This window comes from Phoca vitulina, unplaced genomic scaffold (assembly GCF_004348235.1).
Source record: "Phoca vitulina isolate PV1807 unplaced genomic scaffold, GSC_HSeal_1.0 scaffold21, whole genome shotgun sequence".
Classification (NCBI taxonomy): domain Eukaryota; kingdom Metazoa; phylum Chordata; class Mammalia; order Carnivora; family Phocidae; genus Phoca; species Phoca vitulina.
The window spans coordinates 16,357,856-16,385,720 of record NW_022589724.1 but is presented as its reverse complement, the minus strand read 5'-3'; the positions used below and the strand labels follow the sequence as shown (position 1 = coordinate 16,385,720).

At 41.8% G+C, this 27,865-nt stretch overlaps 1 protein-coding gene across 6 annotated transcripts in view; it reads left to right on the top strand.

Annotated features, from left to right (window-relative positions):
- Positions 1-27,865, top strand: part of ASTN2 (astrotactin 2) — an 877,839-nt gene that overhangs the window by 686,339 nt on the left and 163,635 nt on the right. For all 6 annotated transcript variants that reach the window (XM_032419129.1, XM_032419128.1, XM_032419127.1 and 3 more), the window contains one exon: positions 2,788-3,053. In XM_032419129.1, the coding sequence (XP_032275020.1) occupies positions 2,788-3,053 (266 nt within the window). The remainder of the gene's footprint in view (positions 1-2,787; positions 3,054-27,865) is intronic.

The window sequence follows — 27,865 nt, the reverse complement described above, 5'->3', positions numbered from 1 at the left end:
TTAACCCAGTGGCTATGAATGTTTGTTTGATCAAGGGAATTTTTACTCCCAGCACCACATTTCGTTCCCAATTAAATTATGTGTATATGGCAAGATGCTGTGAGGGAAAGGCCATCTATGTTTTACAATATGAGATTAAAATGTGGTTTAAGTGATAAATTGGTTAACAGAAGAGACTGGGATCATGTGCTGAAAGGAACACTAACTCACCATCTGACCTTGGAAAGTCTTTCTTTGGGACACAATTTCCCCTTGTTTAAAATGGGAGGGTTGTACCAGATTAGCATTTTCCAAGGTATGCTTTTTCAATAGTTTTTGAAAGATGTTTTATGGAGAAAAGATGCCCCACTCAATTTTTTCTCATTGGAGATTCACAGTTTAAGTGTATCGATGGCCTAATTGATTCCAGTGTTTTTACTTTAATCCATTATACTGCCACATTCCTCTGTGACCAAAGATAGATTCTCCTTCTGAGACTCAGTTTCCCCAGCTGTAACCTAGGACTGGAGCAGAAGTGCCCAAACTTATTCTGTAAAGGATCAGACAGTCACTATTTTAGGCTTTGTGGGCCATAGCATCTTTGTTGCAATTACTCAATTTTGCCATTGTAGTCATACACAATACATAAATGAATGAAGGTGCCTGTGTTCCAATAAAATTTCATTTACAAAAAAAAGGCAGAGGGCTGAATTTGACTCATGTACCACTTAGTTTACTGACCTCTGGATCAGAGTGTGAGTTAACTATCCCCTAATGTCCTTGCAGCTCTGACTGCCCTCTGACCTTCTCCCCTCAATGGTTATTCTCTCCCAAGTTTGAAGTCACCCTTCTCCAAAACTGTTCCTCTGGCCTGCCCTTCCAAAAGTCATCATCATCTTCTTCTTTCAACTTGTCTGTATGTAAGACTGTCTCTGTCTGCCCAGCTGCTCAGATGCCTTCCTCTCAGCTTTGTTTTGTTTATCTTAGTAACTACCCTTCTTTAATCCCTCTGAAGGATTGCTTAGCTGGAATTTGCCTTGTCTTCCTCCCTCAGAGCCTTTGATCTGATGCTCATAAGCATTTGCTGACAGCCAGACAGAAAAGGTGGAGCCCAGATCCCAGGCCCCAGGGCCCAGAGAGTAATGAATGAAGGCTGCATTTATTTGTATTTCTAATTGGCAAGCCCATTTCCAGATCAGCTGCATGTCACTGCAAGCTGAGAGCTAGAGTAGGAGATAACCCTACTTTTTTCTCTCAGGCCTTGGTGCCCAGGGCCCCTGTTTCCACTGAGGCAGGAGCATGCCTTAACTTTACCAGGCTTGGAAGAAGCTGTCATTTAGACCAAGTTCTGCCCCTTATTGCAGGGCCCCCCTGTTTTGCCACTCAGATTATGCATTGCACAAGTTTGAAAACACCATCCATACAGTCTGTGATGTAAATGGAACTCTCTGGGTTGTACAAATCACTTTGCTTTTTCGAGCTTCTTGATATAGCCATGGACTATTCTCTTCTTACGAAGTCTTATGTAGAAGGCCAGTCTTTAAAAGAGATAAAGTGGAACTGCTCTATTTGAAACTGAGATGTGGGTTTAGAGTTCCATCTACCCAGTTTCCCTCTTGCCCTCTGCAACCATCTGTTGAAATGTTGCTTGGGATCCATAGAATTCCTCAGAAGGATTTTAGAGCCTCTAGACTAGATCATGAATGTCATTGTAGCCATCAGAGTTCTATAATATTCCTCTTTTATTAAGTCTCAAGTACATCCCTAGCACTATGCTGGACACTGAAGCAGAGGTGGGGAGCTGGAGGTAGGAGTGGGAGACATGGTCCCATCTCCAAGAGCTGATCATATGGTTGGAGAGGTCAGCAGAAAATGGGATGAAAAATATGAGCTTAACAAGATTAGGGCTTATAAACAGAAATACTTACTCAGAGAAGAAGGGCTAGAGCAAGGAGAAAAGACTTCCTGAAGAGGGTGACATTGGAATGGAGCATTGATTGGTGATAAACATTTTAAGAGGCAGAGGGGAAGAGTAGGGCAGGTGAACAAAGACACAGAGGTGGGAAATGCTAGTTGTATGGATCAGGGGAGACAGCACAGAATGGAGCATGGGTAATTAGATCTCAGTGTGCACATGAGGAAGGCAGAAAAAGAAGTTTGAACAAGGGAACAGATGAGCGCAGACAGAAAGGGGAAATCATTTCTTTTCCAGACAGGTCCACCTCCTTCAGTCTCATTTACCACTCATAACTGTTTTGGTTAGTATTATAACTGCATTTTACAGAATTAATCCTCATAAGCCTTGGGATATTAAGAGACCTTCCCAAGGTACCTTGCTATTATCAAGCAGAATTAGGATTTACATGGAAATTGACTTGACTTCAGCTTGTGTTTCCCCCATTACATGAAACTTCTTGGAAAATATAGGACTGGAGCAAGTTTTCAAAAGAAAGGTAGAATTTGTGTAAATTGACCGTAGACAGGAATTTCTTGCTGGGAAAAATACCTTTGAATATTTACATCTTACAGGGCCCTTGGAGAATCCTCTTATCCAACCAATCAACTTTAAATATGGAAAAAGTGAGGCCCAGAGAAAGTAAGTAAGGGGCTATTGAATATGAATCGTAAAACAAGACACCATTCTGACATCTGAGTCATCAGGCCAGTGCTCTTTCCAAGGCATCATGAGCAAACCACTCTATCATCTTTTTTCTTTTCCATGGGATACCACCTCCTTAGCACATTGGACCCTATGGGTTTAAGAGTCTGACCTTTTGAACAATATTGGATTTTTTTCTCTCTCTCTAGAGACCACAGAGCTGGGCAGCAAGAAGGAACTCAAGTCCATGCCCTTCATCACCTACCTCTCAGGTCTGCTGACGGCCCAAATGCTGTCGGATGACCAGCTCATCTCAGGTGTGGAGATCCGCTGTGAGGAAAAAGGCCGTTGTCCATCTACCTGCCACCTTTGCCGCCGACCGGGCAAGGAGCAGCTGAGCCCCACACCAGTGCTGCTGGAAATCAACCATGTGGTACCACTTTATACCCTCATCCAAGACAATGGTACCAAGGAGGTGAGCTCCCCTGACACAGCCACTAAGTCACATCTAAGTACCAATCTTCCTGCCTCCCGCCCTTGTGGGCCCTTTGTCCATTGGGATTGTCTTTCAACATCATCATGGTGATGACTGACATTTATTGATTCCTTACCGTGTTTTAAGTACATATATAGCTGCTATAACCAATAAATCCTCTAATCTCAATGGCTTAATATAATAGAACTTATTTCTTGTTTGTGTGGAGTCCCAAATAAATGTTTTTGATGATGAGTGGCTTCACTCTGAGAAGCGGTTCAGAGACCCACCTTATTCTATCTTGTGCCCTCATCAACCTGAGGCTTCCATAGTTGCTGTGGAAGAAGAAAGAACGTGGAGGATCATTCACACATGAGAAGTTTCATGGGCCAAGCCTGAAAGTGACAAATATCATTTCATTGGGTAGAACGCAGACATTGGGCACGTCTCTGCAAACAAAAACAGGGAAATATATTCTATCTAATGGTCTGGGGAAGAAGATATATGGGCTTTTTGAAAACCTAATAGTGTCTGCCTCAATATTATACTTGGATTATCTCATTTAATCTTCCCTCCAGATCTGATTTATGTATAAATATTGCTTTGACTCATATGAAATTGTCAACATTTGATCATTTTTTACTTATAAAAATGGTAATTCCAGGGGCCCCTGGGTGCCGCAGTTGGTTAAGCGTTCAACTCTTGGTTTCAGCTCAGGTCATAATCTCAGGGTCATGAGATTGATCTCCGAGCTCAGCAAGGAGTCTGCTAAAGTTTCTCTCTGCCCCTCCCTGTGCACACGCTTGCTCTCTCTTTCTCTCAAATAAATAATTTTTTTAAAAAAATATGGTGATTCCATATGGTTCATCCTAATGTCATGCCCACTTTACAAGTGAGGAAACCTCGAAGATATTTATTGATTTGCTCGAAGTTGGTCTGCTTCAGAGCCTCTGTGCTTAATTGTGAAATTATATCTCCTCTTTTTCCTCTTCCTGCATCTTTCATTTCCCATGACAGTGCCTGGGCTTGAAGAGACCATATAAATGATTTGTTCACTGGTTTGCAAAATTGTATTCATGGAACACTTTTTCTAAATGCAGTCTTTCAGGAACCCCAATCCATAAAGCCAAGAATAGCAATGCCACTCCTTCAGTTAGAGAAAGGAAGGTGGGTAAAGCATCTCTACTTTGTCCCCAGTCTTCCCTCTGCAGCAACTCCCAGACTGCCCTGGGCCCCAAAGAAGATAGTCTGGTAGATACCTGACCAATACTAATAAGATGCTATGGATCATGCACTCCTACCATAGTATTCTGTTGGACTAAGTGCTAGAGGTTGGTAAGTGGTCAGGTAGGGCTTCATAGAGGACAGAGGGGATGAGAGCAAGGACGTGGGGAGAGTGTCAGGTAGATGACCAGAAGCAGAAAAGAACATGATCTGTACAAAGACTGGAAGGCATCCCATGGCTAAGATCAAGAGATAGAAGAAAAGCAGAGATGAGGCCAGAGAGGTCAGAAGGAGCCTGATCATACAGGTTATTATAAACTAGCTCATGAAATTTGGATCCTGTCTGAAGGGGAGTGAGATGCTTAGGATATGCAGGAAGGATTCGATAGGGTTAGATTCGTGCAGCAGAAGGAGCCCTCTGTAAACAACCCGGATGACTGTCAGTAGGAGAGCAGTTAAATAAGCGTACAATGGAATATGCATACAGTGGAATACTCTACAACAGACAAAATGAATGAACTATAGTGTCACTTAATATGAGATGAATGAACATAATATTAAATGAAGAATGTAAGTCCCAAAGATATATTTTATATAGCATGATACCCTTTCCCCTGTTTTAAATTAAAACATGCCAAATACACTACATCTTTAGAATGAATACAGGTGTTATAAACTATTTATTTATTTATTTATTTAATTAATTTATTTATTTGACAGAGGGAGAGATGGTGAGAGAGGGAACACAAGCAGGGGGAGTGGAAGAGGGAGAAACAGGCTTCCTGACGAGCAGGGGGTCTGATATTGGACTTAATCCCAGGACCCCAGGATCATGACCCCAGCCAAAGGCAGACGCTTAACGACTGAGCCACCCAGGGGCCCATGCTATAAACTATTTAGAAAGGGAATCAAGGAAATGGTCAACATAGGATTCAGGATGATGGCGATGGCCATCTTGAGTCAGGGAGGTGGGGCAGTGGCATGAGGGAGCCCTCATTACATGGAGGTATCATGTTCCTACGTAGCATTTTGGGTGGTGGATTTGTGGAAGTTTTTTTTTTTTTTTTAAGTATTAAAACTAGCTAATTAATGAACACAAAGTAGATGAATACATAAAGCCTAACCATGCATGGTGCAATAATGAGCTTGAGTCATGAGCTAAGCCTCATGGATAATCTAATTCTATGCATCAGAGGTCCCCACACTAACTACAACAAAAAGTCAAATGTGTATCTCCACCCCTCCAGCTTCAGGATGAGAGCTCAGTGTGAAAATGCAAGTGTGGAAAGAGGGAGACCTGTGAGGAAGCTGTTGAAACTTCCAGTGAATACCAAATATGGTCTGACCAGTGTTGTGTTAGTGTGGATGAGCGAAGCAGCATGATTAGCTGCATGGGGCCAAGCTCTCCAGGACTTGGTGGGGGAGGTAAATGAAAATCCTCATTTACTGCTCCATAATCTTGGCCCAGTGCTGCCTTTCTGGGCCACACTCCTCTCATCTGTAATGTGGCACCATCCTAGCTAAGTCACAGGACTTATGTGATGTGTTCTTGGCACATATGGTAGCAAGAGGAGTGGTGATTCTTTTCCTCTTTGTGTAGGAGTCAAATTCCTCCATGTCTAGATTCTATGCCAGCTTCCTCGGCATGATCAAAATATCCACTTCTTCGGAAATCCAGTGAGATGTTTTCAAGGCCAGTTGTTGGGATGTTATCAGAGAAGCTCCAGTGTGAACGCAGTCACTAGATGTCACTGTTCTCCTTACAGGAGATCTGGAATTCTTGGAGCACTACTCATTCATTCATTCATTCATTCAGTATTTTTGAGTACTTACTATATGCCACTTCACTGAGAAGTGAAGAGTACAATGAGTAGACTCGGTCTCTATCTTCACTGAGAAGTGAAGAGTACAACGAGTAGACTCGGTCTTTATCTTCATGGAGTTTACAGACTTGTGGACGAGACAGGTATTAATGAAACAATCACGCAAGTCAAGACAGACTGCAAAGTACCAAGAGAAGACCAGGCCAGTGGGTTGAAAGCGTGTGATAGGACGTCTTGCGGAGTTAGGGAAGGTTTCCCTTAGGAAGTGACATTTAAACTGAGTTTTTGGGGGTCGGGTGCATAAAGTGAATGTGGAGGACTGGGTTTGGGGGAGGGGAAGGAGCCTGAGCACAAGCAAGGTTGAAGACCCAACTCCTGCAAAGGTCTGAAGAATGAGCAGGATGACCCATTTCCCTGAAAAGCTGAGAACCGATGTAGCAGGGGCCGAGACTAAGGGGCAGCTCCATGAGCAGTGCTGAGGACCAAGCGGCAGGGCCAGGCCAGGTAGAGCTGCAGAGGCTGTGGTGGTGAGGAGGTTGGCCCCAGCGGTGGGGAGCCAGAGAAGAGTTTGGGCAGGTAGACAGGCAGGGGTGCCTCTTCTCAGCTGCAGGTTCTCCACCTCTTAGTCATCCCTGCTCAGAAACGTTAGAGCTGCCTGATGAGCTGGCTTCCTTGAGGCTCCAGTTTCTTCTCCCTGGCCCCAAACCCCAATGCTAGGTCCTTTTAAAGGTGCATGACAGCCTAAGGGCTGTGGTGCATTAGGCTTTTCCAGGGGAGCCAGGCTAAGGTAGGAGTGGGTGGGACAGGCTGACTGTAGGTGTGGAAATGATGTGGAGGAGGGGAATATGGCCACTGAGTGAGGCTGGTGTGATGAGAAGGCAGCCACTCTCCCTGGGATCATTGTTTGTTTTCTCCCTCCTCCCCAGCTCCCATGGCTCCTCCATCTCTTCACTTTTTTCTGCAGCCAGGGGTAGAGGACACATTGATAAAACACAAAAGAACCTTGGCCTGGGCTCTGATGCTGAGACACAGCAAGGCTGGGGCAAGTCCTTGTTCCCTTTCTGGGTTTTTCTTTTCCTACCTGAGAAGGCAGAGAGGCTGAGTGAATTTCTTTCTGAGTTTCCTACAAGAAAGACTTTGTCTAAGTGGAAGCAGGTAGCTCAGGCTCTGTGCTCTACTTAGAATCTTGCTTCAATCTCCTGTTCACTGTGTGATGCTGAGTGATTTCTCCGAGCCTCAGTTCCCACATCTGTAAAATGAGGTCTTTATGGAAATCAAATGAGATAATGAATGCATAGTACCTGGCACATAGCATGTAATGGACAAACATTTTCTGTGATAATGATAAAAATGATGTTCATCTAAACTTGATCCTTCTTTTTTTTTATGATTCCTTTGGTACTTCCTCTTCTATGTAGTACTTGATAACTTTGCAGATGCCCAAAGTGCTAGGGACATGACATTTTAGAGTAAGATCTGTGTTTTTGCATAAGAGAGGTCACTGGTTAACCCCAAAGGGCAGATCATGAATGGAGGGATTAAAGGAACATTTTCTTACTTTATAAACATTGCTGGAGTTCATATTCTGTTGGTTAGGGATACCATAGGTAGAGTTACACATGAGTAAAAGGATTTCCTTCTTCTACGGACCTCCCAACATAGAATGGAACCAGTTTTCTATGTAAGAACTCCTGACTCCTTGAGTTATTTGAGGAGCTCAGTCAACTTTTGAGTCCCATTGTATGGCACGGTCAGGAAGTGTCAGAGAGGGGGTATGACTTGCGTGAGGTCTGCGAGGCAGTTCTGGCCTCTGATTCTGGACCAGGGTTAGGATGTGCTCTGGATAGTCCTGGGAACCATTAGACACTAACTCCTTTGACAGTTGGGATCTCCTTGGGTCCATCTCCATAAATGCATGCGAAAGGATGATGCCTTTGCCTCAGTTGGAAAGGAGTCCTTCATTACATGTCATGCTGTGATTTAGAACAAGGAAAGCAGGAAAAAATTCTTTATGATGGACAATTTGATTAATACCTAAATCTCCTCCTCCACCTGTTAAATGACCCCACATGGCCCAAAGCTATAGCACAACTAGTGCTTAATGTACAAGACTTTGTGTGGCTGTTAATTTAGCCTTTGGAGAGAGAAGAGGCTCTAAATGGGAGAGACAGAATAGTGTCATGGTGAAGAGCCAGACAGAGCTGGATTTGAAATTCTTCTCTGCTATTGACAACTGGGTGACCTTACTTTTTACTTATTTGTAGAGTAGGCATGTAATATCTGTCTCTATCCATGTTGGGGTTGGGAGTTCTCTTTGGAAGAACTAGAGAATTGGGACACCTGGAATTTGAACTACGCTCTGTCCTTGATTCTTATATGACATTGGACACAAATGCTTCTACTGTTTTGGTCTTTGTTTCTTTATCTGTAGCATGAAAATTCTGGGCTCACTTTATCCCCCTGCTACCCCCTACCTCTTGGTGCTGTGATAGGGTCAAACCTAACTTTTACCCTGAAAATAAGGGAAATATTTTGATGTTAGAAGAGTCATCCTGTGACCTGCCATTTATTTCCCATCCAGAGATATTAACAGTTTTATTCCTTAAATTAATATTGAGAAGAGAAAGGTGTACATATCTTGTACTTATTGCAGTGACACAGCATTTATGAGTAGAGGGGGATATTAAAATCATACCCTGTTCATTTTACAGATCAACATTTTATTTTGCAAATAATAAAAGTAAGACCTAAAGATGAGGAATGGTTTGTTCTCAGTCACAAAGCCAGTTCTGAATTTGAAGTAGTTAGGCGTGGCTTCTGGCCTCAGCAATGCCTTTCATCTCTCTGAGAGTCAGTTTCCTCATCTGTAAAATGGGTATTCATAACTTTCCCCACAGGGCTGTCACATAGAAAAATTAAGACACCCTTTGCTAGCAATTTGAGGACTGTAAAATACTCTACAGATGGATGATTCTTTCCTAGTGCTCGGGTCTCCTGACTTCCAGTCATGTGAGTTTTGTTTTGTTTTGTTTTTTCTTTTTCTTTTCATGCTGCTCTAGGAAGAGCCATGTGTAATTTTGGTCTTGTTGTGGTTGTCTGACTTTCCAGCAGATCCTCTCTCTCTGCCAGAAGGACTTGTTTGCTCTATTTACACTCCTTGGCTCTCACTGAGAAGAGAACTCCAAATGACTGCTCTTTGAAAAGAAATTAACAGCCAAGATCACCCAGCCCCCCACCATGATTACCACTGCCACCATCACCACCACCATTATCACAACCACTGTCACCATGACTGCGGCACCATCACCGCCATCCCCTTGCCTTGGGTGCTTAGTGTGTGCCAGATACTGTGCTAGGAAACAGGCTGGGGGTGGGGGGGAGTAAGACACAGATTGTGCCTTCAAGGAGCTCACAGTCTAGTGGACGAAGAGAAGAGCCGCATAAGTAACTATAATTACTTGCATATGTTGCATTCATGCATGACTTATTTTCAAATAATACAATTGACATTCCAACAGTGTTAGAAAAGTGGGAGAAAGAAAGTCAGAGAGAGTCTGGAAAAGATTCTTGGGGCAGGCAAGGTGGATATGGGCAGATCATGGAACAGCTTGAGGCAAGTCTGTTGGTGATGAGGATAATACCATCTACGGGATGTGTATCACATGCCAAAAACTGTGCCGAGGGCTTTACAGGCTTTATCTCATTTAATCATCCAGCAACTTGTGAGGGAAGTCCTCTTATGATCCCTATTTAATAGAAGCTTGAACCCAGTTCCGTAAAGTTCCAAAGCTAGCCCAGGTCAGAGTTGGAAAGCTGTGACCTGTGGGTGAAATCCAGCATGTCACCTGTTTTTATAAATAACATTTATGAAACCTAGCCACATACTTGTTTACAGATCATCTATGGCTGCTTTTCTGAAACAATAGCAGGGTACGGTAGTAGCCACAGAATAGAGTATGGTGCACAAAGCCAAAAACATTTGCTTCTAGTTCTTTACAAAAAAAGTTTGACAAATCTTGGTCGAGACTAAGGAATATTGTAAAGGAAGGGGGAAAGAAAGTTATGTCAAATACTATATGCCAAACATATGGAACAGAAGAATAAAACCCAACAATTACTGCGTGCCAACTCTATGCCTGGCATTTTTAAATGCTTTATGTGTATATTAATATACACTCTCTGTATATCAGTAATATCTCATTCTATCCCCCAACACATTTGAATATGCACTATTATGCCCATTTCACAAATTAAAAAGCAAAACCTGAGGCTTTACAGAGATAAGTAATTTATCTAAGATCAGATAGCTAGCAACTTGTGGGGTCAGAATTCAAGCCTGAGATGACTGTGTCTAAAGCTTATGTGTGTGTTTTTGTTTTTAAGAGAGGGAGAGAGTGTGTGCGCAAGCAGGGATCGGGGAGCAGAGGGAGAGAGAGAATCTCAAGCAGTCTCCATGTTCAGTGTGGAGCCCACTTGGGGCTCAATCTCAGGACTCTGAGATCATGACCTGCACCGAAATGGAGAGTCAGACACTTAACCAGCTGAGGCACCCAGGCGCCCCTAAAGCTTATGTGTTTATTCAGTCACTCTGTAACAGGTCTGAGAGATTTGGGAGAGATCAAACTGGAAAAATGGTGTGTAGGAGGCTGAGCTGTGGGCAGCTTTGAATGCCGCATCAAGGGAGTTGAGAACCATGTAAATGATGGGGAGTCCACCTTCAAGATTTGGGTCAAGGGAAAGACATGACTAATGGGACTTTTAGGGGCACCTGGCTGACTCAGTCAGTGGAGCATGCAACCCTTGATCTCAGGGTTGTAGGTTCAAGTCCCATGTTGGGTGTAGAGATTACTTAAAAATAAAATCTTAATTAAAAGGATTATTCACCACGACCAAGTCGGATTTATCCCTGGGCTGCAAGGTTGGTTCAACATCCGCAAATCAATCAACGTGATACAATACATTAACAAAAGAAAAAACAAGAATCACATGATCCTCTCAATAGATGCAGAAAAAGCATTTGACAAAGTACAGCATCCTTTCTTGATCAAAACTCTTCAGAGTATAGGGATAGAGGGCACATACCTCAATATCATAAAAGCCATCTATGAAAAACCTACAGCGAATATCATTCTCAATGGGGAAAAACTGAGAGCTTTCCCCCTAAGGTCAGGAACGCGGCAGGGATGTCCACTATCACCACTGCTATTCAACATAGTATTGGAAGTCCTAGCCACAGCAATCAGACAACAAAAAGAAATCAAAGGCATCCAAATTGGCAAAGAAGAAGTCAAACTCTCACTCTTTGCAGATGATATGATACTTTATGTGGAAAATCCCAAAGACTCCACCCCAAAACTGCTAGAACTCATACAGGAATTCAGTAAAGTGGCAGGATATAAAATCAATGCACAGAAGTCAGTGGCATTCCTATACACCAACAACAAGTCAGAAGAAAGAGAAATTAAGGAGTCGATCCCATTTACAATTGCACCCAAAACCATAAGATACCTAGGAATAAATCTAACCAAAGAGGCAAAGGATCTGTACTCAGAAAACTATAAAATACTCATGAAAGAAATGGAGGAAGACACAAAGAAATGGAAAAACGTTCCATGCTCATGGATTGGAAGAACAAATATTGTGAAGATGTCAATCCTACCTAGAGCAATCTACACATTCAATGCAATCCCCATCAAAATACCATCCACTTTCTTCAAAGAAATGGAACAAATAATCCTAAAATTTGTATGGAACCAGAAAAGACCCCGCATAGCCAGAGGAATGTTGAAAAAGAAAAGCAAAGCTGGCGGCATCACAATTCCAGACTTCCAGCTCTACTACAAAGCTGTCATCATCAAGACAGTATGGTACTGGCACAAAAACAGACACATAGATCAATGGAACAGAATAGAGAGCCCAGAAATGGACCCTCAACTCTATGGTCAACTCATCTTTGACAAAGCAGGAAAGAATGTCCAATGGAAAAAAGACAGTCTCTTCAACAAATGGTGTTGGGAAAATTGGACAGCCACATGCAGAAGAATGAAACTGGACCATTTCCTTACACCACACACAAAAATAGACTCCAAATGGTTGAAAGACCTCAATGTGAGACAGGAGTCCATCAAAATCCTAAAGGAGAACACAGGCAGCAACCTCTTCGACCTCAGCCGCAGCAACTTCTTCCTAGAAACATCGCCAAAGGCAAGGGAAGCAAGGGCAAAAATGAACTATTGGGACTTCATCAAGATAAAAAGCTTTTGCAAAGCAAAGGAAACAGTCAACAAAACCAAAAGACAACTGACAGAATGGGAGAAGATATTTGCAAATGACATATCAGATAAAGGGCTAGTATCCAAAATCTATAAAGAACTCATCAAACTCAACACCAAAAGAACAAAGAATCCAATCAAGAAATGGGCAGAAGACATGAACAGACATTTTTCCAAAGAAGACATCCAAATGGCCAACAGACACATGAAAAAGTGTTCAATATCGCTCGGCATCAGGGAAATCCAAATCAAAACCTCAATGAGATACCACCTCACACCAGTCAGAATGGCTAAAATTAACAAGTCAGGAAATGACAGATGTTGGCGTGGATGCGGAGAAAGGGGAACCCTCCTACACTGTTGGTGGGAATGCAAGCTGGTGCAGCCACTCTGGAAAACAGTATGGAGGTTCCTCAAAAAGTTGAAAATAGAGCTACCATATGATCCAGCAATTGCACTCCTGGGTATTTACCCCAAAGATACAAAAGTAGGGACCCGAAAGGCTACGTGCACCCCGATGTTTATAGCAGCAATGTCCACAATAGCCAAACTGTGGAAAGAGCCAAGATGTCCATCAACAGATGAATGGATAAAGAAGATGTGGTATATATATACAATGGAATATTATGCAGCCATCAAAAGGAATAAGATCTTGCCATTTGCAACGACGTGGATGGAACTGGAGGGTATTATGCTGAGCGAAATAAGTCAAACAGAGAAAGACATGTATCATATGACCTCACTGATATGAGGAATTCTTAATCTCAGGAAACAAACTGAGGGTTGCTGGAGTGGGGGGTGGGGTGGGAGGGATGGGGTGACTGGGTGATGGACACTGGGGAGGGTATGTGTTCTGGTAAGCGCTGTGAATTGTGCAGGACTGTTGAATCTCAGATCTGTACCTCTGAAACAAATAATGCAATATATGTTAAGAAAGAAAAAAAGAAGAAGAATGTAGCAGGAGGGGAAGAATGAAGGGGGGGGAAATCGGAGGGGGAGAAGAACCATGAGAGATGATGGACTCTGAAAAACAAACTGAGGGTTCTAGAGGGGAGGGGGTTGGGGGGATGGGTTAGCCTGGTGATGGGTATTGAGGAGGGCACGTTCTGCATGGAGCACTGGGTGTTATGCACAAACAATGAATCATGGAACACTATATCTAAAACTAATGATGTAATGTATGGGGATTAACATAACAATAAAAAAATTAAAAAAAAAAAATAAAATAAAATCTTAAAAAATAAAAATAAATGTGACTTTTAGGTGACTAACTACAGCAACCTGTGAAGAGTGAATTTCAGTGACCAGGGCTGTGTGGAACTAGAAGGTATTATGCTAAGCGAAATAAATCAATTAGAGAAAGACAATTATCATATGATCTCACTGATATGTGGAATTTGAGAAACAAGGCAGAGGACCATAGGGGAAGAGAGGAAAAAATGAAACCATAAGAAACCAGAGAGGGAGACAAACCATAAGAGATTCTTAATCTCAGGAAACAAACTGAGGGTTGCTGGAGTGGAGGGTGGAGGGAGGGATGGGGTGGCTGGGTGATGGACATTAGGGAGGGTATGTGCTATGGTGAGCGCTGTATATTGTGTAAGACTGATGAATCACAGATCTGTACCCCTGAAACAAATAATACATTATATGTTAATAATAATAAAAAATAACCAAGGGTTATTAATTTGGGGCCTGCAGATCTCTGATTTTGAAGGGTCTTTGGATCTCTATCCTCAGAAAATTATGCCAAATTATACATTATCAACTTCTTTTTCCTGGCAAAAAGGATACATGGCATCCACATACTTTCTAAATGTTCTTGCCCCAAACGTTGTAGAAGACTAAAATAAGATGACCAGTTAGGGTTTCCACTACAGAAGTTCATATATGAGATGGCTGGGAGTGTGGGGACTCAATTCAAATAATTTTATCAAGTATTTACGAGGGTCTCCTCTAGGTCAGGCACTATTCTGGGCATTTGATATACATTAGAGAGCAGAACAGGCATATATTTCGACCATCTGGAGACTTAATTTCTACTGGAGCATGTGTGGGAGACAAAAAACAAACAATCAGAGTAGTAAATAATATTGTATATTAGAAGGTGAAGAGAAAAAAAAAAAGCAAAGCAGAACAAGTGAGGTCAGGGGTACCTAGTGGGATATGGAGACTTGGATTTCAGAGGGTCTCCAAAATCCTCAGAATCAGTCGGGATGGAGGAGGCATTTGTTAAAAATGCAGGCTCCTGCCTTCATCCTACTGATTATTTTTCTCTGGTGGGGTGAGGCTGGGAATCTTCATTTTCACAAGCTTCCTAGGTGATTCTGATACACACTGAGCTTGAGAACCACTATCTAAAACCATGGTTCATATGTCTCTTTCATTCTGAAGTTCCTTCAGGGAATTCCTTGTTTAGGGATTAGGAAAGTCAAGTACTTATAATCTGGCGTAAATCTCTGCTATTGTGGGCCACTTCCTCTCCATCTCTGTGCATTCTGAGGAGGTGCACTGGCCAGAAACCAGACTGTCAGGCAGTCCTTGGCAAGAGGGAAGATCAAAGAAAAGAGGGAGAAATACTCCACATATTACTCAACACGCTCATGGTCAATTACAAAAGAGGAACTTAATGCTTGGATTGCCTACTTGCAAAACTGGAAAACATAGCTATTTCATGGGACCAGAAGACTACCAGCTTCAATAAGATGTAAGAGACATATAGACTTAGCAAATGCAAACATTTTTGCATGTCAGAGCACAGGGCGTCCTCCCCCTACCCCCGCCCCATGGGACATTGAATTCAGTTAGCAAATGTGATAAAAAAGAGAATGGCATAATGTCTTTCCCTTGTACTTTTAATAGCAATCATTTACTGAGCACTTCAATTGTGCCAGGAGCTCAGCTCAAGCCCTTTATATACTTAGCTCACTGAACCCTTTCATGAACCTCATATGGTGGGTACTATTATTGTCTTTTTTCCCCATTGTGTAAACTGAGGCATGGAGATGTTAGACCACTTGCCCCTAGTCCCTAGAAATAGGAACCGGTAGAACCATGGTTTGACCTGGGCTCCTGAGCTTTTTTCTCATTTTGCTATACTCTCTATTAGCTACTTCCCTTCAATTTTGTAAATGATCATAAATGGAAGTCTAATGTATACTGAAGATACTATCATTACATATTATCTTCTCCAGCTACTGTGTCTTCATTTCTTTTTTTTTTTTTTAATATTTTATTTATTTATTTGACAGAGAGAGAGAGAGACAGCAAGAGAGGGAACACAAGCAGGGGGAGTGGGAGAGAGAGAAGCAGGCTCCCAGCCAAGCAGGGAGCCGGATGCGGGGCTCGATTCCAGGACCCTGGGATCATGACGTGAGCTGAAGGCAGACGCTTAACCGACTGAGCCACCCAGGTGCCCCTGTCTTCATTTCTTTATCTAATGGCCAAAATTTTTGAAAAAATTGGCTACTTCTATTATCTATACTGGTTCACTTGCATTCATTCCAGGGTTGAATCCCTTCATCCAACGGAAATAGGGTGGCTTCTCATTTATAAGTCTTGCAGACACTACATTTGCCATAAAAGACTGCCTTTTTTGATAGTATTTTCTATCTCAGTTTTTGTAATCCTGAAACCCAATGAGATATACTTGATACTTTTCTTCCTTCCTGCACTCATCCCCCCTAAAACTACAGCCCATTATTAAATCCTATAAATTTTTCTTCTTAAGAACTTCTCAAATAACTTCACTTTTACCCAGTCTGGTTCAAGTTTTGCCTGGACTATTGTAATTGCCTCTTCATTGGCTAACAATGATCCTTGCCCCCTCTAGTTAATTTTCTTCCTTGTAGCCAGAGTGAAATTTTCAAAACTAAAACTTACTCTCATCACTTTCCTCATTCAAACACTTAACTGCCTTCCGATTCCTTAGGATCAAGGCGGAGGTGCTTATTGTGGCCTACATGGGGCTGCTAGGACTGGCCCTTCCAACTTCTTAAAACTCATCCTGCCCCTACACCCCTTGCTTTCTGTTTTCTAGTCACTGGCAATCTTCCAGTTTCTGGAAAGGCTATACTTTGTCATGCCAGAGAGCCTTTGCACATGCTGTTCCCTCTAATTGGCATGCATGTCACCCATCCCCCTCCTTTTCTGAGTTAACTGCTACTCCCGCACCAGAATGCCACTGAAGTTTCCGGGTTTGATAAGCTCCCCATTTACTTATGTACTTTCTTGAGTCTTTTTATCTTTCTTCCATGGCAGTTATCAAAGTTTCTAACTATTATTATTATTTTTTTAGAGAGAGTGCACGCTTGTGAGTGGGGGGGAGGGGCTGGGGGAGAGAGGAAGAGAGAAAGGGAGAGAGAGAATCTTAAGCAGGTTCCACACACTTAGAGTTCCATCTCACAACCCTGAGACCATGACCTGAGCCAAAATCAAGAGTCAGACACTTAACCAACTGAGCCACCCAGGAGCCCCTCTGTTCCTAATTATACTTTTATGTTCTATAATTGATTAATGTCTGTGTATCCTCCTCCTTCACATTTTATTATTTTATTTTATGATGATAGCAGTGCCAGTGAGGAAGGAAGAGCAGGTAAACTCAGGAATGAAGGCATTGGACAAGATCTAGTCCAACCCTAGTCTACTTCTTGATTCCTTTCTGCTACACCTTGCAAATGTAGTAGACTCTGTTTGAACATTCCCAGTAACAGCTTGCTCGGTGACCCCAAACATCCTGTTTCCCTCACTTCTAGAATATCCTTCCTGATATTGAGTCAAACAATTGTCCTGTACATTAGGGGGTGAACTCCATGAGACCAGGGTCTGCGCAAACTTTTGCTCAGCATTGCATCAACAGCTTCTGGTATCTTGCCTGACTCATAGTAGAAATTCAGTAAATTCTCAATGAGAATAGATGAATGAATGAGTAAAAAGTGAATGAGTTACCAACTTACACTGGTATGCTCACATGGTGCTTTCACATACACTGGCCCCCTTAATCCTCTCAAAAGGCCTATGAAGGTAGTAATGTTTATCTTCATTTTACAAATAAGGAAACTGAGGCTCAGAAAGGGTAGATGCCACCCCTGAAGCCTGAAAGGGTTAACACTTATCAGAACCAGGGCTGGAATCGCTTTTCTAGTTCACCCACAACCACTCATCCATCACATGACCATGCAAAGATTGCCCCAGCCAGGGTGGTGCTGGGCTTCCAGGAACAAAGCAAGCTGTAGGCCCCATCCCTTCTGGAGCTTAGCCCTGTTCACCGGAGGCTCTTCTTGGGTCATTAGACAACTTCAGTCAGCAGTGATACAAAGGGCCCAGAAAGAATTCACAAACAGTTCTACTCTCCCCTCTGTTTCTCTCTAAGAACCAAAAAGTCGTTCCAGATGTGTCTCACAATTCACGAGGCAGATGCAGCTGAAAGCAGCATGAGTTTGTACCGTTATACAGTCAATCTGTGCAGTGCCTTCTCTGGTCAACAGAGAAGTGTTTATACTATCCTAGTATTTCTGAGTGGAAGGGTTCCAGGTTATAAACTCAAGTCCTGGGAGGAAGAGAAACCCTTGAAAAATGGGGCTTCTCCTGGGATCGCATGTTTGTTTTCTTTTTCAGCTTCATCTCCACATTTTCCCATTTGGGAGGACACTGTTAAATCCCTGGGTCTTCTGCTACCCAACCCAGAACAATTTAGTTTAAAAAACTATAACGTATACAAGAGCAGAGAAACTAGTGTAATGAACCTCCATGTACCTCTCACTTTGCAGTTGCAACAGTGATCAACTCACACCAAGCCTGTGTCACCTTCTGTCTCACCTCAAACATTATGTCATTTTATGTGTAAATGTTAAAGTCAATATTTCCAAAAGATAAGGGCTAAAAAAACATAGCTTCAATACCATTACCATTACTATGCTATTTTATTAAGAAAACTGGGTCATTTGTCCCCAGCCTGGATTTTGCTCATTGCATCCCCATGGTATCATCTAACATGTTCCTCTGCCCCTGTATTTCTTGTAACTTGGTAGTTAGGTCTAGAAGGTTGACTAGGTTTGATTTTTTGGCAGTTTCCCACAACCAGTATTGATACACCCATAGACCAAGGTGATCTAATAGGATAACTTGATCTTTCTAATCTAGTAGTTAAGAGTTTGTTTTTGATGCTGGTCAAATCTGTCATCAAGTCCCGGCTGTTCCTTTTCTCCTATGTGACTTTTGGCAAGGAATTCTGAACCTTAGTTCCCTCAGATGTGAGGTGGGGTTAATAATAATAATACCTAATTTCTGAGGTTATTATATTAAATGAGATGGGTGTCTTACGTGCTTAGCCTTCTGCCTGGTACATAGTAAGTGCTGAGTATAGACAAGCTCTCACTTTTCTTCTCCTCCCTTCCTTTTCTTCCTCTTCCTTTCCCTTCTCCTTCTCCACATTTCATTATTTTATTTTATTTAAAACCATGCCTATGAGAAAGAAAGAGCAGGCAGATTCAGAAATGGAAGGGATTATCCAAGCATCAAGTCCTATCCTAGTCTATTGCTTAAATCTTTTCTACTATACCCTACAAGAGGCTGTGTTTGAATATTCCAAGTAAAGCTTGCCCAATAACCCCTAAGCAGCTTGTTCACTCACTACTAGAATGTTTTGTTTATTGAGTCAAAATACTTTCCTATATATTTCCTATCCTTGTCTCTAGTTCCATTCATCAAAACTATATTGGAATAGACTTACTATTGACTTACTGGACAGAGCATATACTTTGGAATCAAAGAGGTGAAGATTCACATATCAGCTTTGCTACAAAATTCCTTTGTGTTTTGGGGCACATTACTTAAGTTTTTAGGATTCTGTTTTCTCACCTGTAAAATGGGCTTAATAATGTCTACTTTATAGAATTGTTTCTAACTAAAGTACCTAATTTAACAAATTATTAACTAAAATGATCCAGGTAAGATGCTTAGCAGCAATGCTTGGCACATAGAAGCAGCTCAATAAAAATCTGTCCTCTCTCCTGGTTCTAAGTGACGGTCTTTCAGGTATTTGGAGACATTTTAGGCCTTAGTTCTGGTAAACATCCTCTGTTCCTTCAATAGCTTTCCATCAAATCAGTCTGTTCTTAACTCTGACTCAGTTTATCCCAGCCGTCTTGATTAATAGCCTCTGAAAGAACTCCAGCATGTCTATTGTCCTTCTTAATGATGTATGATTTATGAAGAAAGAAGTTAGAACACACAGAGACTGCTTCACTTGCTTACAGAATTAAGGGTAAAATGCAACTCTCTTGCTTCCAGACTTCTGGATTTGTCCTTGGTCACAATAGCTTCTGTCTTTAGTGTCATGTATATAGTAAGCATTCAAAGCATAACTTTTGAGTGGCGAAAGTACTGAAGCTCAGAAGGAGAAATCTCTTATCAATGTCACACAGCCAATAGTTCTGGTTCTATAGCCTGTAGTTTCAACATGTAAGCTGTAGAGACTGCCTCATCTTTGGCTCCTTCCTCTACACTTTGACATAGGCCAGCCTATTGTATCATCAAATAACCTTTCTTCGATTCTACAGTCTTTCCTGTCGCTATCTTTTTCTTCACTTTTCCTTGGTGGTGAAACTTCTGCTCTGTTTTCAACTCTTAGCCACTTCTCAGTTTCTTGGAAGCTATTCCACTATCTAATTGAAGTTCTTGTCTCAGAACTCAACAAAGACCTCTTAGTCCTCCTCATTCTCCTCTAGTGAAATGTAACTGATGTATAACAGTATATTGTTTCAGGTGCACAACATAATGATTCAATATTTGTGCCCATTGCAAAATGATCACCATGATAAGTCTCATTAATAATTAACATCCATTATCACATAGTTATAATTTTTTTCTTGTGATGGAAACTTTTGAGATCTATTCTCTTAGCATCTTTCAGGTGTACAACTCAGTATTATTAACTATAATTGCAAACCTGTATATGGCATTCTCATAACTTATGTATTTCATAACTGCAGGTTTCGACTTTTTGACCTCTTTCACCCATTTTCCCCACTCCTATCTCCTGCCTCTGAGCAGCCTCTCTTTATCTTTGAGCTTTTTTTCCCCTTAAGATTCCACATATAAGTGAGAGCATACGGTATTTGTCTGTCTTTGCTTAACTTATTTCACTTAGCATAATGTGTTCAAGGTCCATCCATGTTCGTCTGGCAAGATTTTACTTTTTATGGCTATAGTATTGCACAAGTGACTTATTCTACCTGAGGTCCATTGTCTGTAAGAACATTTGCTTTCTAGGATGGTTCTGGATATCATGTAAGATGATAGATGCAAAGAAAAGAAGGTTCAAGAATCAGATAGACCTAGGCTTACATTCTTATTTTGCCACATACTATGGAGATATAACTTACTCAGAATCTCAGTGAAGGTAACATGAGGATGATGTAACTCATAGAATTATTGTTAGCTTAGGTAAGATTATGTATATAAAGCACTTAGCAATGCCAACTATGATTCAAAATTTGATCAGTGTTAGTTGCAGCTTCTTTCCTCTTCCTTCATCTTCAACGTCCCTCACCTTTCTCTTTCTTTTCTTCCTTGTCTCTTCTGCTTCTGCTCTTGCTGCTGATTAAACATTCAGCACAGAGTAGGTGTATAGTTAATAGTAATTGCCTTATCCTCAGACATCCATTGATTAAAAAATCAGAAGGGTAGTTAGTTCACAGAAACTAGGAAAGGCATACCTCCCCAAAGGCAAAGATAATCTTAATGTCCCTTTGGCAGTTGGTTCTAGTGATTTATTTTTCCCCATTGAAAAAATATTAAAAATAATAAAAATTATTTTGAGCATAGATGTGCCTAGAATAACTTTTGTCTATAAATAATCATAAATAATAACTTTATTATGTTCATAATAGATAATAATAATTTATAATAAGTATGTTGCTTCCATGTAGAGAATATCCAAGTTTAGGACTTTGTCAACATTCATCTAATTGTCAAATATATGTATATGTGGAGACACATGTATAGATCTGGCATTATTTTAGTTACTTTACAAATGATCCTTAAACATTCCTTACTGCTGTAGGCATTAATATATCCCCATTTTATACATGTGGAAATGAAACATGGAGTTGAAGTCACTTCATCAGTTTGCTTAGTGATAACACTAAAATTTGAACCCAGGGGTTTGGTTCCAAAGACTATACTCTTAGCCTCCATGCCCTGCTGTCCCTCCAGCATGTATAACATTGTTTTATGGGTTAAGGGATCTAGACTTCAGAGTCCCAGTATACCCTGATGGAAATATGACTACAATGAATGGGGTAGAAATCCCCCTTTTCATAATCTCCCCAGCTAAATTTCTAAGTCTTCCTTTCAAAGGCAAAGATAAGCTTAGTTTGAGTCTAGACTAAGCATGTCCCCTCCTGTCCTCTGACCTTTCTTTCCCTGCCCCCACCCACAGGCCCAAGAATGGAGGCCTCATCAGCTGGAGCGACTGCCTCCTTCAGATGCCTCCTAAGGGAAAATGGGCGTACTGGAAAAATGAGGTCACCAGTGGCCACAGAAGGGAAGCTTTGCAGCCCTTTACTCAGAAACTCACCATTAACTTAAGCTAGCATTTAGCGACATAAACTCCACAATCTTGGACAAATCTTCCAACTGAAACCTTCCCACTGCCTCTCATCTCCAGATGTTCTCACCACAGGGGAGAGGAGTTACTATCTGTTAAAAGATAGCAGGCCTTAGAAGACAGGTCTTGCCTATTGGGTGGGGCTGGGAGCCTTGGCTAAAAGCTTCCCTTAGGAGAAGTGTGAGTTCTATCCAGGTTTTCCCTTCTAGGACTGAGTGGGCCAGGAGCAACGCCTTGTAGGAGACAGGCTGAGAGGAGGAGCCGTTCTCTGAAGAACTTGGATTTGTATAAGACTAAGAAGCCCTTGGCAGTTCAAGGTCACAAGGCAAGATGCCTTGGGAACATGACTCATGATTAGATGGATGAGGCTACTGATATGGCTGCGTCTTCTCCCTGGAGTTATAACTGATGTTTCCTGTTGCTCATAATTGGTCTGCTATTCATCACTTTCACAACTGCTATCAGCTCAGTGACAGGCAGGACAAATGGTCTGGAGATAGTTTAGAACAATGTAAGTGAGTCTATTGCCCTGGTGACTGAGAAGGTCTGCTAGGATAACATAGATTAGACATCCAAAGAGCTCCCAGTCATCCACACAACACTTAGTCGTGCAACAAACATTTATGAAGTACCTGCTCTGGGCCAGGCCTTGTGCAAGGAGCTTCTGGTAAAATAAGGCAAGGAAAAGTTCAGTGGAGAGGATAGGCATACAAATAAATAATTCAATAAAATATTGTATCTACTAGCAGATATGTTGTCCAAGGTGCAATGGAAGCCTTCAGTTCTGCTGGGAAATCAGAAAGGGGTTTCCAGAGCAGATTGCAGTTGTAGTGGGTCTTAAAGAATGAGTATGATGTGACCAAAGGTAGAATGAAGGAAAAGCATTCTAGGCTGACAAAAGTTTGTTGCTTATCTGATCCACCAAGTGGTTCCGTGTAGCTGATTTGTGGGACTGGGGCAGACTGGGGTGGTAGGACATGAGGCTAGAGGGATTGTTTGACATCTCTGTGGGAAGGGCCCTCTATGCCAGGCCAAGAACAGAATGTTTATACTTCCCTTGGTCAAGGCTCTTTCACTGGTAAGAAGCAGAAACCCACTGAAATGTTCTAAGCAAAAAATGGAGAAACTACTATAATGATATAGTGATTTCTCATGTAACCCAAGAACAGAGAACATAGCAGAGCCCCCAACATCTAGGAAGCAATAACTCCAGAGCCTGCCATCTCTGCTTCTTTCTCTTTCTTTAACTCCCCTCCTTACATTTTTTGGTCTCTGTGAATGTAGCTTAACCTGCCAAGACCCCATAGCCAAGTCTAGCTTTGTATCTCATGCCAGTTCAAGCACTCACAGACCAATGACCATTTGAATCAAATTCCCAGGGGAAAAAAAACCTAATTGGTCCAGTTTAGGCCAAGTAATGAATTTTGGTCCCACTACCTTTGGCGAAAGCAACAGGATTATTTAGTTCAAATATGACTGCCAAACTGTTTGTTGTATCTGATACCAGAAAGATATCTATTAAAATAAAATCCTATAGGTTTTTATTTTCAAACTGGAGTACCTTAACCCAGGGGGATATACTATGATATGCCAAGATATATCCAAAGCCACAAGATAAAGAGATAGGGGATTCTTGAACTAATAGTATGTAAGAATCACCTGGGAGTATATGAAATCAGATTCTGGATTACCTCTTCCAGGATTCTGATTCACTGTGGATGAGTTCGGCCTGGGAATCTGAAGTTCTAGTAAGTGCTTCAGGTCATTACTGAAGGAAGAGGCCCAAAGATCACACTGTGAGAAACATTTTTGGGGGGGAAAAACTTCATTGTTTTAATATTAAAACCAACTCACGTGTATTGTAGAGTAGAATATGCATTTTGCATAAATATTTAAGAAAGAGACTTCAAAGTAATTTTGTACTGGTCCCTTCTGGTATTTGGGACGTTTTGTGTGAAAAGCTGAAAAAACCCTTCCATATTTTACTGGAGGATATGGAAGCTTTCTAAAAGTCGAGAGCTTTGGCTCTTAGATCTCCTGGGCTGGTCTTAGAAGTAAAGTTAACATGTGATAGGGGCATGGAAAAGGTTAAAAACACAGAATTATCCTGAGGCCCTAGGCAGGGGAGAAATCTTCTAAGCTAAGGCCAAAAGGGACAAGAGATACAACAAGATTAGGGTTCTTAACATTCATTAATTTATGATAGACCAATTGATTAATCAGTTACAGCCCCTACTCTATGTCAGGTGGTAGGGATTAAATAATAAACAAAGCAGACAGGAGGGCTCCAACCTCAATTTGTACACAGTCTATAAGGAGAGACAGATAAGCAATGAAACCTACAATAAAATATAACACAGTAAAATAAGTTATGATAGGGGAAGGTGGGAGAAGATATGTTACAAAGGAAGAGGTCTATTCCAGCTTTGGGGGGTCGAGGAATGTCCCCTGCAAGAGGTGGTTTCCAAGCTGAGACTTGATAGATTAGTCAGTGGGGGAAATTATGGGATGGGGGAAGAGTTCCAGGAGAGGAAATAGCATATAAATGGCTAAAGGTGAGAAAGCAAGGCTGGAGAATAGAGTCTAAAAAGAGCGGTGGCAAGAGGCGATGCTAGAACAAGAAGCAGAGGTTTGGAGGGCCTGATGTCAGCACGAAGGCATCCAAATGACTCCTAGCCACCTAGTGGGATGTGGCAGAATTTGTGGTCAGGAGGCCAATTATGGAGGGCTCAGGTCATCAGTGGTCCAGGGCCTAGGCTGCAAGTACCTGGGCTGGATGCCTGGGGAAGATTCAACAGGAGTTGGAGCAGCATAAGTGGGAGTTACAAATACTTCTAGCACTCGTGGTGTTGCCAGAAGGTTAGAGCCTCTGCAATAAAAATATTCAACACCCTTATTTAAAGACAGGATAACTGAGTCCCTGAAAGGGAGACTGACTTGGCCAAAGTTGCACAGTTACTGACAGAGCTGGGATGAGCTCTTTTTCCTGAGTAGCTCTTGGCAGAGAGCGTGGTGTCCAGCCTAGAATCTAGATGAGCGCAATATGGAAAAGACTCTGCCAAGTACCAGATCCCCAGATGCCATGTGGGGGGAAAAAAGTTCCATGGACAAAGATGTTTGGGAAATGCTGCACTTTATGCATTACCTTCTTAGGGTCTCCCATTGACCATTAGCATATGAATGGCTCTGGAAAGTTCTATGTAGAGCAATCTATTTTTTTTTTAATCTAGTCTTTTCTAAGTTTATTTGACCATAGAGACAACCTCTCTAATCACCTCCACTTTTTTTTGAACTTTAAAATCATTTAACATCCCACTGAATTCATATTCCTAGCAACACACCTTGGAGTGTTGTTCTGGCCAGTAAGGACTTAGGACTGAACAGAACAAGGTCAACAGGTCACCCTGGCTTGTCCTGAGAATATGCCATGCATCTCAATCCCCACCCATCTTCAGTCTTTAGGAAAAATGGGGCAGAAAAGAACCTTCAGTCTTGGGAATCAGTCTGGTGTTTGAATCCTAACTCTGAATTATCCTAGGTTTGTGACATTATTCAAGTCACTCGATCATACGTGACCCAAACTTTTATAAGTTTCAACCTTTTTAAAGATTTCATGGAGTCAGTACAACCTAATATATGGGCTTGTCTGAGGATTAAATTTGCTCATAGTGGTAATGCATTTAGGAATGGGAGGAGCTTGAGTCTGAATTTTGCTCTGCCAAATACTGGCTATGTAACATAACAAAGGAACCCAAACTCCCTGTGACCTCAGTCTCATTCTCTATGTAAGGAGAGTGATAGGAGTACCCAAAGCATGGCATTGCAGTGCAAATAAAATGCTTCTCTTCCTGGCAAGCACTGAGCACCGTGTCTGGCACGTAGGTATTGCTCAAAAATGCTTACTGTTATTTTTAATGCATTGAAACCTAGCACTTCATCCTCCAGATGAGATGGATGGGAACTGAAATATGGGGTGACCTGACAAGAAAAACAGCTCCTTGCCTGAGGATCATATAACCTTATCATCCTGTCTCTGTACATCTTGAGAAACAGACAGCTGACAGTGCCCCATGCAGGAGCATCTCAGTGGGTTGTATATTTATTTCTCTAATATTTTTTCATTAGCAGAAGTAAGTGTGGCAAGAGGGGGGTTTGGCTGGCTTTAAACGTCTTCCCCCTGTCACCCAGATTAACAAGCTGTTCTGTCAGGCTCTCATCATTCAGGGGAGAATGGCTTGAAAAGAGAAGTTTACCCTGACAGGGGAAATTAGGTGTCATTTCTGTGATTTAAGAGCCATAGATTGAGCTGTACAATTTCTCATATAGGAAATGGGTCCTTGCCAGTTAGTGTTCCTTCACTGTGTGGCCCTGTGAATAGAGCGATCTGACTTAGCACCTGAAAATGAGGGGTGGGACAAGGGAAGTCAGGGCGCAAAGCTTGGGATTTGGAGTTAGAGACTCCGCTCTATTTTGTTCTCTCTGGGGGCCTCTGGGCGCTGTCTTCTCTTCTCTGACCCTGTACGGGCTCATCTGTAAGGATTACTGCAGACAGTAAGAGCTACGGCATGTACAGGTCGTTGAGAGGCACATGAGAGCTAACAGACGACGGATGCCCTAACACCAGGCTAGAATAAGGATACGCTTCATAGGCGTCTCTTCTCTTCATGCTATACCTCTCTTTCTTCAGAAACCATCCATAGCATGCGCAAAGTCTGTGAGATCTCTTCTACACAAAGCACGTTAGCTGGCAGGAGGTTTTAAATATAGACTTTATTTTCTTTTGATCAGTTTTAGGTTCCTAGCAAAACTGGGCATAAATGTACAAAGAGTTCCTATGTTCCCCCCACACAGAGTCTCCCCCACTATCATAATCCCAAATTGCAATGGTGCATTTGTTACAATTGATGAACCTATCCTGACACATCATTATCGCCCAAAGTCCACAGTTTACATGAGGGTTTGCTCTTGCTGTGCATTGAGTTTTGACAAATGTATAATGACATGTATCCACCAGCACAGTATCATACAGAATCATTTAACTACCCTAAAATCCTGTGTGCTCCACCTGTTCATTTTTCCCCTCCATCAGCCCCTGCCAATCACTGATCCTTTTACTGTCTCCATAGTTTTGTCTGCCGGTAAGAATTTTTAAAGGATCCCAAGCAGTATATCTAGGATGGGAAGTTTTAAAAGGGATGGGGAAATTGTGGGCAGTTTTGAGAAAAAGTAAAATCCAGGACACAAATCAGAGAATTATCAGAACCAACAATGCTGTGGAGTGTATGTACAAGTTGAAGATATTATAGGTGACAATAAGGCCCAGAGAGGGTAAATGACGTACTGAGGTCACATAGCAAGTTACTCAGAAAAGGCTAGAGTCCCTGGGATTCTGCTGTCTTAGACTTTTTTCATGCTCTGTATCCTCGTCCTGGGGAATTTTATTCACTCCTGTGGCTGCTATTACATTAAACCATAGGGCATTGCTGACTTTTGACTTACAAAAATGGAAATTACATATGGCATTTTCATTGGTCTATTCCCATGGATAGAGTGAGAGATCACAATATATACACACAATAAAGGTGGAAGGAATCAGGGTGTAAATAACATTAAAAAACATGGGTTGTCTCCATCAAAGTTTGTATTTGGAGGCTTTATATTTCAGAGCACAGGCTCTAGAGCTAGACTTTCTGGGTTCAAATCCTGACTGTGTCACTGACCAGCCCTATGACCTTGGGCACAAATGTAGAATGGAACCTAATAATTCTACCTATCTCACAGGTTGTTGGGAAAATTAAATTAGCCGATATATCTAAAGCACTTAAAATTATTGTGAGGAGTAATACATGGAAAGCGTAATAGTGCTCGGCTTACAGTAAGCAC